At 47.8% G+C, this 13,718-nt stretch overlaps 1 protein-coding gene across 1 annotated transcript in view; it reads right to left on the bottom strand.

The window, feature by feature from the left end:
• Positions 1–11,774, bottom strand: part of SCN3B (sodium voltage-gated channel beta subunit 3) — a 37,321-nt gene extending 25,547 nt beyond the window's left edge. The window contains exon 1 of the mRNA XM_077249628.1: positions 11,270–11,774. Coding sequence (XP_077105743.1) covers positions 11,270–11,342 — 73 coding nt within the window. The 5' untranslated portion in view covers positions 11,343–11,774. The remainder of the gene's footprint in view (positions 1–11,269) is intronic.
• Between the last annotated feature and the right edge of the window lie 1,944 nt (positions 11,775–13,718).

Below are 13,718 nucleotides of genomic sequence, written 5' to 3'. Positions count from 1 at the left end.
AAGTCCCCACAGCCTTGTTTCCACGTGCCCTCTGGTCTGGGCAGAAATCAATGGAAGAGCAGTGCGATGCTTGATAGACACCGGCTCACAAGTGACCACCATGCCTGAGAGATATTTCTGCCATCACTTCACAGAGGCGCTACGGCCCGAATGGGGCTTGTGAAAGATTTAACCGCACTCTGATTCAAATGCTGAGGACTCTGGACAGGGCCGGACTGGGACTAAAATTCAGCCCTGGCATTTGAAGTTACACAGGCCCACTTGTCACATGGTGACTGTATAATATCTTTGTACACTTGTAGGCAGGGCCGGTTTTAGGCAAAGTGGGGCCCTAGGCAAAGTTTAAAATGGGTCCCCAAATGCTAACATATTGCACATCACACAGAAGCCTTTCTGTTGTATTTACGTGCGCTGAGTTCAGGCCGCTAAACGAGTTTGATCGACAATACTGAAGTTGTTCAACGCTTGTTTCCCGGCCTCTTTCCACCAGCTGAGGAATAATGATGAGACAGAACGATCACTAATAGATCACCATACAGTATCATGTTTTCAGCAGCACATCTACAGTTTACACTGGCAATGTGCTGCTGACAACAAGGCTTTTTGTTCCAGCAAAAACAATCCGAATATGCAGCATTTTACTTGTTTAGTAAAATACACCCCATAGTCCTCCATATATTATAATGTGCTCCATAGTCCTCCATATAGTATAATACACTCCCTATAGTCCTCCATATATTAAAATACACTGCTCAGTCCTCCACATAGTATAATACACTCCTCATAGTCCTCCATATAGCATAATACAATCCTCATAGTCCTCCATATAGCATAATACAATCCTCATAGTGCTCCATATAGTATAATGCACCGCCACAGTCATCCATGTAGTACAATTCACTTCCCATAGTATAATGCACCCCATAGTTCTTCATATAGTATAACGTATTCCCCATAGTCCTCGATACAGTATAATGCAGCCCACATATAGTATAATGCAGCCACCCCAGAGTATAATGCAGCCACCCCAGAGTATAATGCAGCCACCCCACAGAGTATAATGCAGCCACCCCAGAGTATGTAACCCCCATAGAATATAATACAGCCCACCTCCCCATAATATATAATGTAGCCCCCCATAGAATATAATGCAGCCCCCCATAGTATATAACGCAGCCTCCCCCATAGAATATAATATACTCCCCATAGTATATAGCAAAGCCCGCATATTATATAGCACAAACCGCATAGTATACAGCACAGCCTGCATACTATAGCACAGCTCGCGTAGTAGATAACACAGCCCACACAGCAGTATTCAGCACAGACCACACAGTAGTATACAGCACAGACCACACAGTAGTATACAGCACAGCCCACGTAGAAGTATACAGCACAGTCCACACAGTAGTATACAGCACAGCCCACAGAGTAATATATACAGCACAGCCCACAAAGTAATATATACAGCACAGCCCACAAAGTAATATATACAGCACAGCCCACAGAGAACTATATACAGCACAGCCCACAGAGAACTATATACAGCACAGCCCACAGAGAACTATATAAAGCACAGCCCAGAGTACTATACACAGCACAGCCCAGAGTACTATATAAAGCACAGCCCAGAGAGTACTATATACAGCACAGCCCAGAGAGTACTATATACAGCACAGCCCACAGAGTACTATATACAGCACAGCCCACAGAGTACTATATACAGCACAGCCCACAGAGTACTATACACAGCACAGCCCACAGAGTACTATATACAGCACAGCCCACAGAGTACTATATACAGCACAGCCCACAGAGTACTATATACAGCACAGCCCACAGAGAACTATATACAGCACACAGTAGTATACAGCACAGAGCACAGCCCACAGAGAACTATATACAGCCCACAGTAGTATACAGCACAGAGCACAGCCCACAGAGAACTATATACAGCCCACAGCAGTATACAGCACAGAGCACAGCCCACAGAGAACTATATACAGCCCACAGCAGTATACAGCACAGAGCACAGCCCACAGAGAACTATATACAGCCCACAGCAGTATACAGCACAGAGCACAGCCCACAGAGAACTATATACAGCCCACAGCAGTATACAGCACAGAGCACAGCCCACAGAGAACTATATACAGCCCACAGCAGTATACAGCACAGAGCACAGCCCACAGAGAACTATATACAGCCCACATCTCTTCTCTTCCTCCCCTCACCTCCTCCGAGAATGGCCCCACAGTCCAGAAAAAAAAAAAAACTCTCCTCACCTCTCCTCGTGCCCAGCGTTGCTTCCTGGTTCCTGCTCCTGTCTCAGCAGCTGCAGTCTGCCCGGGACACAGCAGGTGCGCGATGATATGACATCATCGCGCTGACATCATCGCGCACCCGCAGTGTCAGAGGCAGAGCGGGGAATGATGGGAGAGGAGCGTCTGTAGACGCTCTCTCCTCCATCATTGCATTCAACTGTACCGGCGTCTATACGCCGGTATAGTTGAATGCGACGGCGGGGGCGGCGGATTGAGCGGCCCACCACTGGCACCGGCCCTTCTGGCATTTGCCAGAAGTGCCCTATGGCCAGTCCGGCCCTGACTCTGGAGGAGGACCAGAAGGCGAAGTGGACTGAGTCCGTCCCTGAATTGGTGTGGGCATATAACAATCGTAAACACAGCACTACCGGATTCACCCCCTACTCTCTGTTCTTTGGCCGACCCGGGAAGGGACTGGCAGAGCTGGCGCTGGAACCCGAGGAGGACTACCCACGGACGGGGGTGTACTCCTGGGTTCAAGAACATCGTCGTCGGCTGCGGACAATTCAACGTCTAGTGCAGGACCGGCTACAAGAATTGGAGCATCCCCAGGTAGCTCCTAAAAAGGGGACAGCCCTGTGGCCTGGAGACCGAGTCTTAGTGAGGGAAAAGCGCCCACACAACAAACTGGAGTACCGATGGGAGAAAAGGCCGTACCGAGTGAAGCGGCGGCTCGGCAACGGGGGTCCCGTTTATGAGGTCCAGCCCGAAACGGAAGAAGGGACTCCCACCCGCACGCTGCACAGGAACATGTTGCGTCCATGTTTGTCTCGAGATCCTGAATCAGTCCAATTGGCTCCAGCACCCCCACCGGCTGCGCCAGTGATCAATGTAGATGTGGAAGATGAGGAAGACTTCGAATCTCCTCCAGTGAACCCAGGAACAGGGCTGGTGCCAGATTCTACCAACGTATCGGAGGAAGCCTCGACTCCTCCCACAGCAGCTGACACCACCGCCCCTGCTGGTTTTAGACGCTCTGAACGTTCAACGGCTGGTGTACCCCCTGTTCGCTACAATCAGGATGAGTTCATCTGGCAGCAGATTGTGCAAGGACTAGAAGATTGCCAACAGGAGCTCCTGAAGATCTCGCCCGTGGAATGGCGAGCAGAAAGAGGGGGGGAATGTAAGGAGTTAAAAGTACAAGAAGAGTCTGGGGGCGGTTACCTTCTCGGCTCTGTGCCCGGAACCTTTGAGCTGTGCCGCAGGTTCCCTAGGGGAGAGACTTGTAGACTGGGACAGGAGGGAAGCAGCCAGAGAGCGGGAAAGGGACGCATGCAGGAGAGAGAGCAGCTTGCAGAGCAGCGTGTAGAGCCGGGTGCAGCTGCGCTCCAGAAGAGAGAGAGAAAGAGACTGCCCAGAAAGACTGCATCTTGTAGAGAATGCCCAGAAAGACTGCATCTTGTAGAGACTGCCCAGAAAGACTGCATCGTGTAGAGACTGCCCAGAAAGACTGCATCCAGTGAGTACTTAAAGCGGACTCTGCTGTGACTTTAGGGGGGCGCTTTGAGACCCGTTGAGAGACTACTACACCCTGGCCCCTGACTCCTGGTACAGAGACTTAACAGTGCAGAGCCCCTGTTTTCCTGGTACAGAGACTTAACAGTGCAGAGCCCCTTGTTTTCCTGGTACAGAGACAACCGTGCGGAGCCCTGATTTTCTGGCTGTGCTATAAAAGTTAAAGACTCAGAGCCTGTGCATACCACATTAACTCCCGAAACCCCAGGCAGCAGGCTCTCAGAGACTACTCTGCTCACGGACCACAGAGGGACGACAAGTGCCGCTGATTCTCGGCGCCTACGTTGGAGAAGACGACCCTCCAAGCAAGTCCTCATGAGACTGATAAGTGTTCTTTTCTCAAGAAATCCTGCTTAATTCTGTTTTATTGTTTAACTCCCGTATTTTTGCATTGTTTTATTGCTAGTTATTTTCCATTGCTTCCTCCCTGCGAGGAGAACCTTATTCCTGTTATTAAACCCCTCAACTGTTGGTCTGCCTGTTCCGTGGTGACATACTCAGTACCTGCACGTTATTGCAAATGTATAAATGTTAGATCTGGAGGGGTGCTGCCTAGATGAGTGACATAGCTGCTTTATTCAGTGGGAAAACTGGGGGAATCTGTGCTACCCCCATCGGAGCATCAGATTATATCCAGTGGGGTGAATACCCATTAAAGTGTAACTTGTTTTCATTTTTATTTCTCATGTACATCACCATGGAATTAATGGTGCTATATAAATAAATAATAGTAATAATAATTTCATAGATCATAATACACATGAAAATAAGCAACTTTATATTATATCTTATGAAAGATATCTGTTTCTGGACTGATTTTACGCTCTCAATTTTTGTGTGTTCAGTGAAGACAGATTTTACCATTACGGAGATTGGAGATGACAGTTAGTGCTCATAAATGTCTATGGAAGTGGGAGGAGCTAGAGGCAGACACAAACATTGTTCTGTAAGTTCTCCATAGACGTTTATGAGCACTAACTCTCATCTCCTACCTCAGTAATGGGAAAGTCTGTGTTCACTGATGAGATATTTTACCCGTGAATTGAGCATTTTGAGAATGAAAGATATTTCTAGGAGAAAAAAAGCAGATTTCCCTTATAAGATATTACAAAGTTCCTTTTTTTCATATGTACTATTGATTGAAAGTAAGTGAAACAGTTACTATTTAAAGGGGTACTTCTAGGACAACCCTTTCTTAATAAAAATGTTTGGCCCCCATAATAAAGCTCATGTTCATACCTCCCATGCCAGCGCCATTCCCATGGTGTTAGCACTCACTCCCGTGCGGTTGTTGTGACACGTAACGCGGCGCTCAATCAGAGCGGGTGTCACTGTCTCCGCTTTTGGACAAATCGAACATGAAGAGGAAGTCCAGGCTGCAGCTGATCTCTGACTTCCTCTTCCTGCTCAATTCCACAGGAGGCAGGGACAGCGCTGATTGGACGCCTGCGTCACATGTCACAACAACAGCACGGGAACCCTGGGAAAGCAAGTGCCGACACCACAGGAAACGGCGCTGACACTGGAGGTGAGAATAAGCTTTATTATTTTATGGGGGCATGACAAGAAGTTGTCCAAATAATGGACAACTTCTTTAAACCTTTCACGCATGTCGTGTTTCCCCCTTTGATGCGGGCTACGGCGGTGATCCCACATCTTTCCCGGCACATGTCAGTTGTTTTGAACAGCTGACATATGCCCGGAATAGCCGCTGGTGGAATCGCGATCCACCCGCGGCTATTAACACGTTAAATGCCGCTGTCAAACGCTGACAGCGGCATTTAATGTGCGTTTCCGGCAATCGTGCCAGAAATCCACCCATTGGTAACCGCGAGTCACCGATGAGTTAGCATGACAACCAGAGGTCTTCTGGAGACCCCTATGGTTGTCACTGCCGGACTGCTGTGAACGCCGCCCGGTGGTCAGCGCTCATAGCAAGTGAGGTATTCTGCTACATGCAGGCGATCTGATCATCACCTGCATGTAGCAGGGCCGATCGGGTTATGGCAGCTTCTAGTCTCTCATGGAGGCTATTGAAGCATGCCAAAAGTAAAAGAAAAAAAAAAGTTTTTAAAAATATAAAAAAATATATAAAATCCCCTTTCACCCCATTCAAAATAAAAAAAAATCAAACACCTATCTGGTATCACTGTGCTCAGAATCGCTCGATCTATAAATAAAAAAAGGATTAACCTGATTGCTAAACGGGGTAATGAGAAAAAAAATTCAAAACGCCAGAATTACCGCACTTTTTTTGGTCACCACAACAATGCATTGAAATGCAATAATGGGCGATCAAAAGATAGTATCTGCACAATAATGGTATCATTAAAAACGTCAGCTAGGCGCGCAAAAAACAAGCCCTCACCCAACCTGAGATCACGAAAAATGGAGACGCTACGGGTATCGGAAAATGGCACAATTTTTTTTATTTTATTTTTTTTTTAGCAAACTTTGGATTTTTTCCACCACTTAAAAAAAGAACCTAGACATTTTTGGTGTCTATAAACTCGTAATGACCTGGAGAATAATGATGGCAGGTCAGTTTTAGCATTTGGTGAACATGGTAACAAAAAAAATCCAGAAAAACTTTGTGGAATTGCACTTTTTTTTGCAATTTCACCGCACTTGGATTTTTTCCCATTTTTGAGTACACAATATGGTAAAACCAATGGTGTCATTCAAAAGTACAACTTGTTCCGCAAAAACAAGCCCGAACATGGCCATTTTGACAGAAAAATAAAAAAGTTATGGTTCTGGGAAATAGGGGAGCGAAAAACGAAAACGCAAAAACAAAAAAGGGCTTGGTCTCAAAGGGGTTAAGGCTTATGGTAACAAAATAAGAGGAGGGCATATTTACTACACTACCTGCGTTCTGAAGGTGCAGTGGGGTGTACATGGTGGCCCGTGTTCTGCAGATGCAGTGGGGTGTACATGGTGGGCCGTGTTCTGCAGGTACAGTGGGGTGTACATGGTGGCCCACGTTCTGCAGGTACAGTGGGGTGTACATGGTGGAACGTGTTCTGCAGGTGCAGTGGGGTGTACATGGTAGCCCGTGTTCTGCAGGTGCAGTGGGGTGTACATGGTGGCCCGCGTTCTGCAGGTGCAGTGGGGTGTACGTGGTGGCCCGCGTTCTGCAGGTGCAGTGGGGTGTACGTGGTGGCCCGCGTTCTGCAGGTGCAGTGGGGTGTACGTGGTGGCCCGCGTTCTGCAGGTGCAGTGGGGTGTACGTGGTGGCCCGCGTTCTGCAGGTGCAGTGGGGTGTACATGGTGGCCCGTGTTCTGCAGGTGCAGTGGGGTGTACATGGTGGCCCGTGTTCTGCAGGTGCAGTGGGGTGTACATGGTGGCCCGTGTTCTGCAGGTGCAGTGGGGTGTACATGGTGGCCCTTGTTCTGCAGGTGCAGCCTGTGAATTCACTGGAGATGTACAGTGGCATGTAAAAGTTTGGGCACCCCTGGTCAAAATTATTGTTGTTGTGAACAGTTAAGCAAGTTAAAGATGAAATTATGTCTAAAAGGGCTAAAGTTAAATATGACACATTTCCTTTGTATTTTAGGCAATAAAAATATTTTTATAATTTACATTTTAAAAATTACAAAGAGGAAAATGGGTTGATGCAAACGTTTGGGCACCCTGCATGGTTAATACATAGTAGCACCCCCTTTTGAAACTATCACAGTTTGTAAATGCTTTTTTGTAGCCAGACAAGAGTCTTTCAATTCTTATTATTTGATGGATCCATTATTCTTTAAAAATTCTTCTAGTTCTGTGAGGTTCCTTGGTCTTCCTGCATGCACTGCTATTTTGAGGTCTAGACACCAATTTTCCAAGGTGTTCAGATCAGGGGCCATTGTAAAATTTTTAGCTTGCGCCTTTTGAGGTTGTCTATTGTTTTGATGATATTCTAATTTTGTGAGAAGCACCTGTATTTGTGCAGCTGCCTCTCAACAGTAGAACAACTCCAGAGTCTGCTAAATCTTTCTGAAGGTTTTTCACAGTCAAAAGGTGGTCCTGATTTTCCTCTCTAGCAATCCTATGAGCAGCTCTCAATGAAATTTTGCTTGGTCTTCCAGACCTTATCTTGACCTCCAGTGTTCCTGGTTAACGGCCATTTCATAATTACATTTCGAACCGAGGAAAGGGCGACTTGAAAACACTTTGCTATCTTCTTTTAGCCTTCTCCTGCTTTGTGTTCCTCCACCATTTTCAGGCAGCTGCTTAGAAGATCCCATGGCTGCTGTTTTTTGGCACAAGGTTAGAGGAGGCCGGATTTTTATAAAGCTGGGAAATTTGCATCACCCGGGTTTTTCTAACGATGATAGTGAACAAGCCATAACCTTGGTCAAGGTTATCTGACCACACTAATCTATAAACGTGCCCAAACCTTTGCATACGGTCATTTTCCTTTTTGTAATTTTTAAAATGTCGAAAATGACAATATATATATTTTTGGGCAGGGTGCCCAAACTTTTACATGCCACCATACTCGTGAAGCTGTAGGACCTGGTATATATGATGTGGCTTACAGTCCAGGCTTGTACCTATATTAGTGGGTGAATTGAATATAAACTGTGAAATCTTTTCTCTTAGGTGGTGGCTGTGTATGCAGTGTAGCGTTCCTGTGGTGTTTGAGTAATGATTTTACGTCGGAGCTGGTTTATTGTTTCACCCATTGTTCTTGTAGACCCCCAAGACTCATCAATTCCCATATTTTCATGTGTGAATGCCTGTTATTTTTTCCTCCATGGTGGATTAGTTACTTGTAGTGTATAATCATTCTTGCGGTAATGGAAATCCGCTCTCCATACACTGTCTGAGCTTGTGTTGGCTGTATACAAGAGCCAGCCTAAACAGGCAGAGCTGCAGTGCACAGCATGGTGGATAGACGCCATAGATTATCTGTTGAGGTTACACTTTCAGCTGCAGACCCTGAATAATAAATGTCCTAAAGTACCATGAAATATCCATAGATTACTTCACTACTTCCATGTTGTAATTTATTAGAGCAATGACAAGACAGAGATGAGGTCACCCACAGGGTCTAGCAACCGATGCACACACTACGCTCCCATCATCACCCACTGGTGAGGCAGTGCCCACCTCCGCCGTGTGCCCCCTGTGTATCCAGTGTCCATACAGTTACACGTGGGTGCTGGGATATATGTACCCAGAACATGAGCCATCCAGCCTCTGGCCTGGGAGTGAAGGAGGAATGAGGACAGACGGGTGGGGAGGGAGTGGAGCTACAAAGTGTACCCGGCTGGTATATAATGCTACATAGTGCTGGTGTATATAATGATATACGTTATCATCCCGATGAATAGAAATCTCATCACACTCAGGTATATGATGGCTAGCTTTCTATTACTGTCCCTCCATATTCCTGTTACACAATTCACCTGTGTATGAAGTCTTTCCCATTATCTGCTGGCATCAAATGCATAGAAATCTATCAAGAGCAAAGGTGACACAATATATAATGTGTATACAATGTATACAGCTGCCTCGCTCCTTGGTGGCCCCAGTGCAGCCTTTCCTTATACTGATCCCGTATGATACAGTCACTGACACAGTGATCCACCATATATGGTGACATGTGGGGTGATGGTGATCCCCAATTATCAGACATGCGTGGTGATGGCGATCCCCCACTATCAGACATGTGAGGTGACGGTGATCCCCAATTATCAGACAGACATGTTGTGGGGTGACAGTGATCCCCCATTATCAGATATGTGGGGTGACAGTGATCCCCCATTATCAGATGTGGGGTGACGGTGATCCTCCATTATCAGACATGTGGGGTGACTGATCCCCCATTATCAGACATGTGGGGTGACGGTGATCCCCCATTATCAGACATGTGGGGTGACGGTGATCCCCCATTATCAGACATGTGGGGTGACGGTGATCCCCCATTATCAGACATGTGGGGTGACGGTGATCCCCCATTATCAGACATGCGGGGTGACGGTGATCCCCCATTATCAGACATGCGGGGTGATGGCGATCCCCCACTATAAGACATGTGGGGTGACGGTGATCCTCCATTATCAGACATGTAGGGTGACGGTGATCCCCCACTATCAGACATGCGGGGTGACGGTGATCCCCCATTATCAGACATGTGGGGTGACGGTGATCCCCCACTATCAGACATGCGGGGTGATGGCGATCCCCCACTATAAGACATGTGGGGTGACGGTGATCCTCCATTATCAGACATGTGGGGTGACGGTGATCCCCCATTATCAGACATGCGGGGTGATGGCGATCCCCCACTATCAGACATGCGGGGTGACGATGATCCCCCATTATCAGACATGCGGGGTGATGGCGATCCCCCACAATCAGACATGTGGGGTGACGGTGATCCTCCATTATCAGACATGTAGGGTGACGGTGATCCCCCACTATCAGACATGCGGGGTGATGGCGATCCCCCACTATCAGACATACGGGGTGACGGTGATCCCCCATTATCAGACATGCGTGGTGATGGCGATCCCCCACTATCAGACATACGGGGTGACGGTGATCCCCCATTATCAGACATGCGTGGTGATGGCGATCCCCCACTATCAGACATGTAGGGTGACAGTGATCCCCCATTATCAGACATGCGTGGTGATGGCGATCCCCCATTATCAGATGTGGGGTGACGGTGATCCTCCATTATCAGACATGTGGGGTGACTGATCCCCCATTATCAGACATGTGGGGTGACGGTGATCCCCCATTATCAGACATGTGGGGTGACGGTGATCCCCCATTATCAGACATGTGGGGTGACGGTGATCCCCCGTTATCAGACATGTGGGGTGATGGCGATCCCCCACTATCAGACATGTAGGGTGACGGTGATCCCCCGTTATCAGACATGCGGGGTGATGGCGATCCCCCACTATCAGACATGTGGGGTGACGGTGATCCCCCTTTATCAGACATGCGGGGTGATGGCGATCCCCCACTATCAGACATGTAGGGTGACGGTGATCCCCCTTTATCAGACATGCGTGGTGATGGCGATCCCCCACTATCAGACATGTAGGGTGACGGTGATCCCCCGCTATCAGACATGCGGGGTGATGGCGATCCCCCACTATCAGACATGTAGGGTGACGGTGATCCCCCGTTATCAGACATGCGTGGTGATGGCGATCCCCCACTATCAGACATGTAGGGTGACGGTGATCCCCCGTTATCAGACATGCGGGGTGATGGCGATCCCCCACTATCAGACATGTGGGGTGACGGTGATCCCCCTTTATCAGACATGCGTGGTGATGGCGATCCCCCACTATCAGACATGTGGGGTGACGGTGATCCCCCTTTATCAGACATGCAGGGTGCAGGCCCCTTCGCTGAGGCTGTGCTATCTCTCCCCTGCCTCCTCCATTGTTCTACAATTAGTAATATGATCACATACCCATCAGCAGCATCAGGGGCAGCCGCAGACCCCAGGACACGCTGTTCCTCCAGGTAGCCATGATGATTTTCATTCCTTCCAGTGGTGGTCTTGTTATTGGGGTAACAGGAAAAGGATGATGATGATAATGGATAGACCCCCTCCTCCTACATCTTCAGGGCTGCCATGTTCCCGGGATGGGGACCCTGTAGGAGGTCATGGATGTCTTCAGCACCTTGGAGAGCAGGCAGTGACCGATGCAGCGGAGATTGCAGTGCCGAGCAGCCTGTATGTGCATCGGACTCGCCGTATAGACGGGGGCGGCTCAGTATCTCATCCTCTCCAGGAGATCAGGTGTCAGGAAGGAACAACCGAGTCCCTTTAAGGATTTATTAGCGTTTTCCCAGAGCAAATCTAATGATCTTGCAAGGAGTTCAGGGAGCGCAATGGTTATCAGGAGAGGAAGCTCAGCGACTGGAAGAGAAATGAACTCTCTGCAAACACTAGGTGGCGGTGGAGAGCAGCGTCTGCGGGGTGAGTCATACAGTAGACAGCCTGGCCCACAGCAGATGGGAGTGGAGAGATCCCTGATCACATATAGTAGGGGCAGAGAGACACCAGATCACATAGCAGGGACAGAGACACTCCTGATGACATATAGCAGAGAAAGAGAGACACCAGATCACATATAGCAGAGGCAGAGAGACACCAGATCACATATAGCAGGGGCAGAAAGACACCAGATCACATATAGCAGAGGCAGAGAGACACCATATCACATATAGCAGGGGCAGAAAGACACCAGATCACATATAGGAGGAGCAGAGAATCCCCAGATCACATATAGCAGGGACAGAGAGACACCAGATCACATATAGCAGGGACAGAGACACTCCTGATGACATATAGCAGAGGCAGAGAGACACCAGATCACATATAGCAGAGGCAGAGAGACACCAGATCACATATAGCAGGGGCAGAAAGACACCAGATCACATATAGCAGAGGCAGAGAGACACCAGATCACATATAGCAGAGGCAGAAAGACACCATATCACATATAAAAGGGGCAGAGAGACACCAGATCACCTATAGCAGGGGCAGAAAGACACCAGATTACATATAGCAGAGGCAGAGAGACACCAGATCACACATAGGAGCAGAGATACACCAGATCACATATAGCAGGGGCAGAAAGACACCAGATCACTTATAGCAGAGGCAGAAAGACACCAGATCACATATAGGAGGAGCAGAGATACACCAGATCACACATAGCAGAGGCAGAGAGACACCAGATCACATATGGGAGCAGAGATACACCAGATCACATATATCAGGGGCAGAGATACCCCAGATCACGTATAGCAGGAGCAGAGAGACTCCAGATCACATATAGCAGGAGCAGAGAGACTCCAGATCACATATAGCAGGAGCAGAGATACAGCAGATCACATATAACAGGAGCAGAGATACAGCAGATCACATATAGCAGGGACAGAGAGACACCAGATTACATATAGCAGAGGCAGAGAGACACCAGATCACATATAGGAGGAGCAGAGATACACCCGATCACATATAGCAGAGGCAGAGAGACACCAGATCACATATAGGAGGAGCAGAGATACCCCAGATCACATATAGCAGAGGCAGAGAGACACCAGATCTTGTATAGCAGGGGCTGAGATACACCAGATCACACATATAGCAAGAGCAGGGAGACTCCAGATCACATATAGCAGGGGCAGAGAGATCCCAGATCACATATAGCAAGGCAGAGAGATCCCAGATCACATATAGCAGGGGCAGGGAGATGCCAGATCACATATAGTAGGAGCAGAGAGACCCCAGATCACATACATCAGGGGCAGAGAGACACCAGATCACATATAACAGAGCAGAGAGACACCAGATCACATACAGTGCCTTGCAAAAGTTTTCGGCCCCCTGGAACTTTTCAACCTTTTCCCACATATCATGCTTCAAACATAAAGATACCAAATGTAAATTTTTGGTGAGGAATCAACAAGTGGAACACAATTGTGAAGTTGAACGAAATTTATTGGTTATTTAAAATTTTTGTGGAAATTCAAAAACTGAAAAGTGGGGCGTGCAATATTATTCGGCCCCTTTACTTTCAGTGCAGCAAACTCCCTCCAGAAGTTCATTGTGGATCTCTGAATGCTGCAATGTTGTCCTAAAGGCCTAATGATGATAAATAGAATCCACCTGTGTGTAATCAAGTCTCCGTATAAATGCACCTGCTCTGTGATAGTCTCAGGGTTCTGTTTGAAGCACAGAGAGCATCATGAAGACCAAGTAACACAACAGGCAGGTCCGTGATACTGTTGTGGAGAAGTTTAAAGCCGGATTTGGATACAAAATGATTTCCAAAACTTTAACATCCCAAGGAGCACTGTGCAAGCGATCATATTGAAATGGAAGGAGCATCATACCACTGCAAATC

This window comes from Ranitomeya variabilis, chromosome 4, assembly GCF_051348905.1.
Source record: "Ranitomeya variabilis isolate aRanVar5 chromosome 4, aRanVar5.hap1, whole genome shotgun sequence".
In the NCBI taxonomy this organism is placed as follows: Eukaryota; Metazoa; Chordata; class Amphibia; order Anura; family Dendrobatidae; genus Ranitomeya; species Ranitomeya variabilis.
Note: the sequence above shows the minus strand (reverse complement) of the source record. Positions and strands in the feature narration are given on the sequence as shown.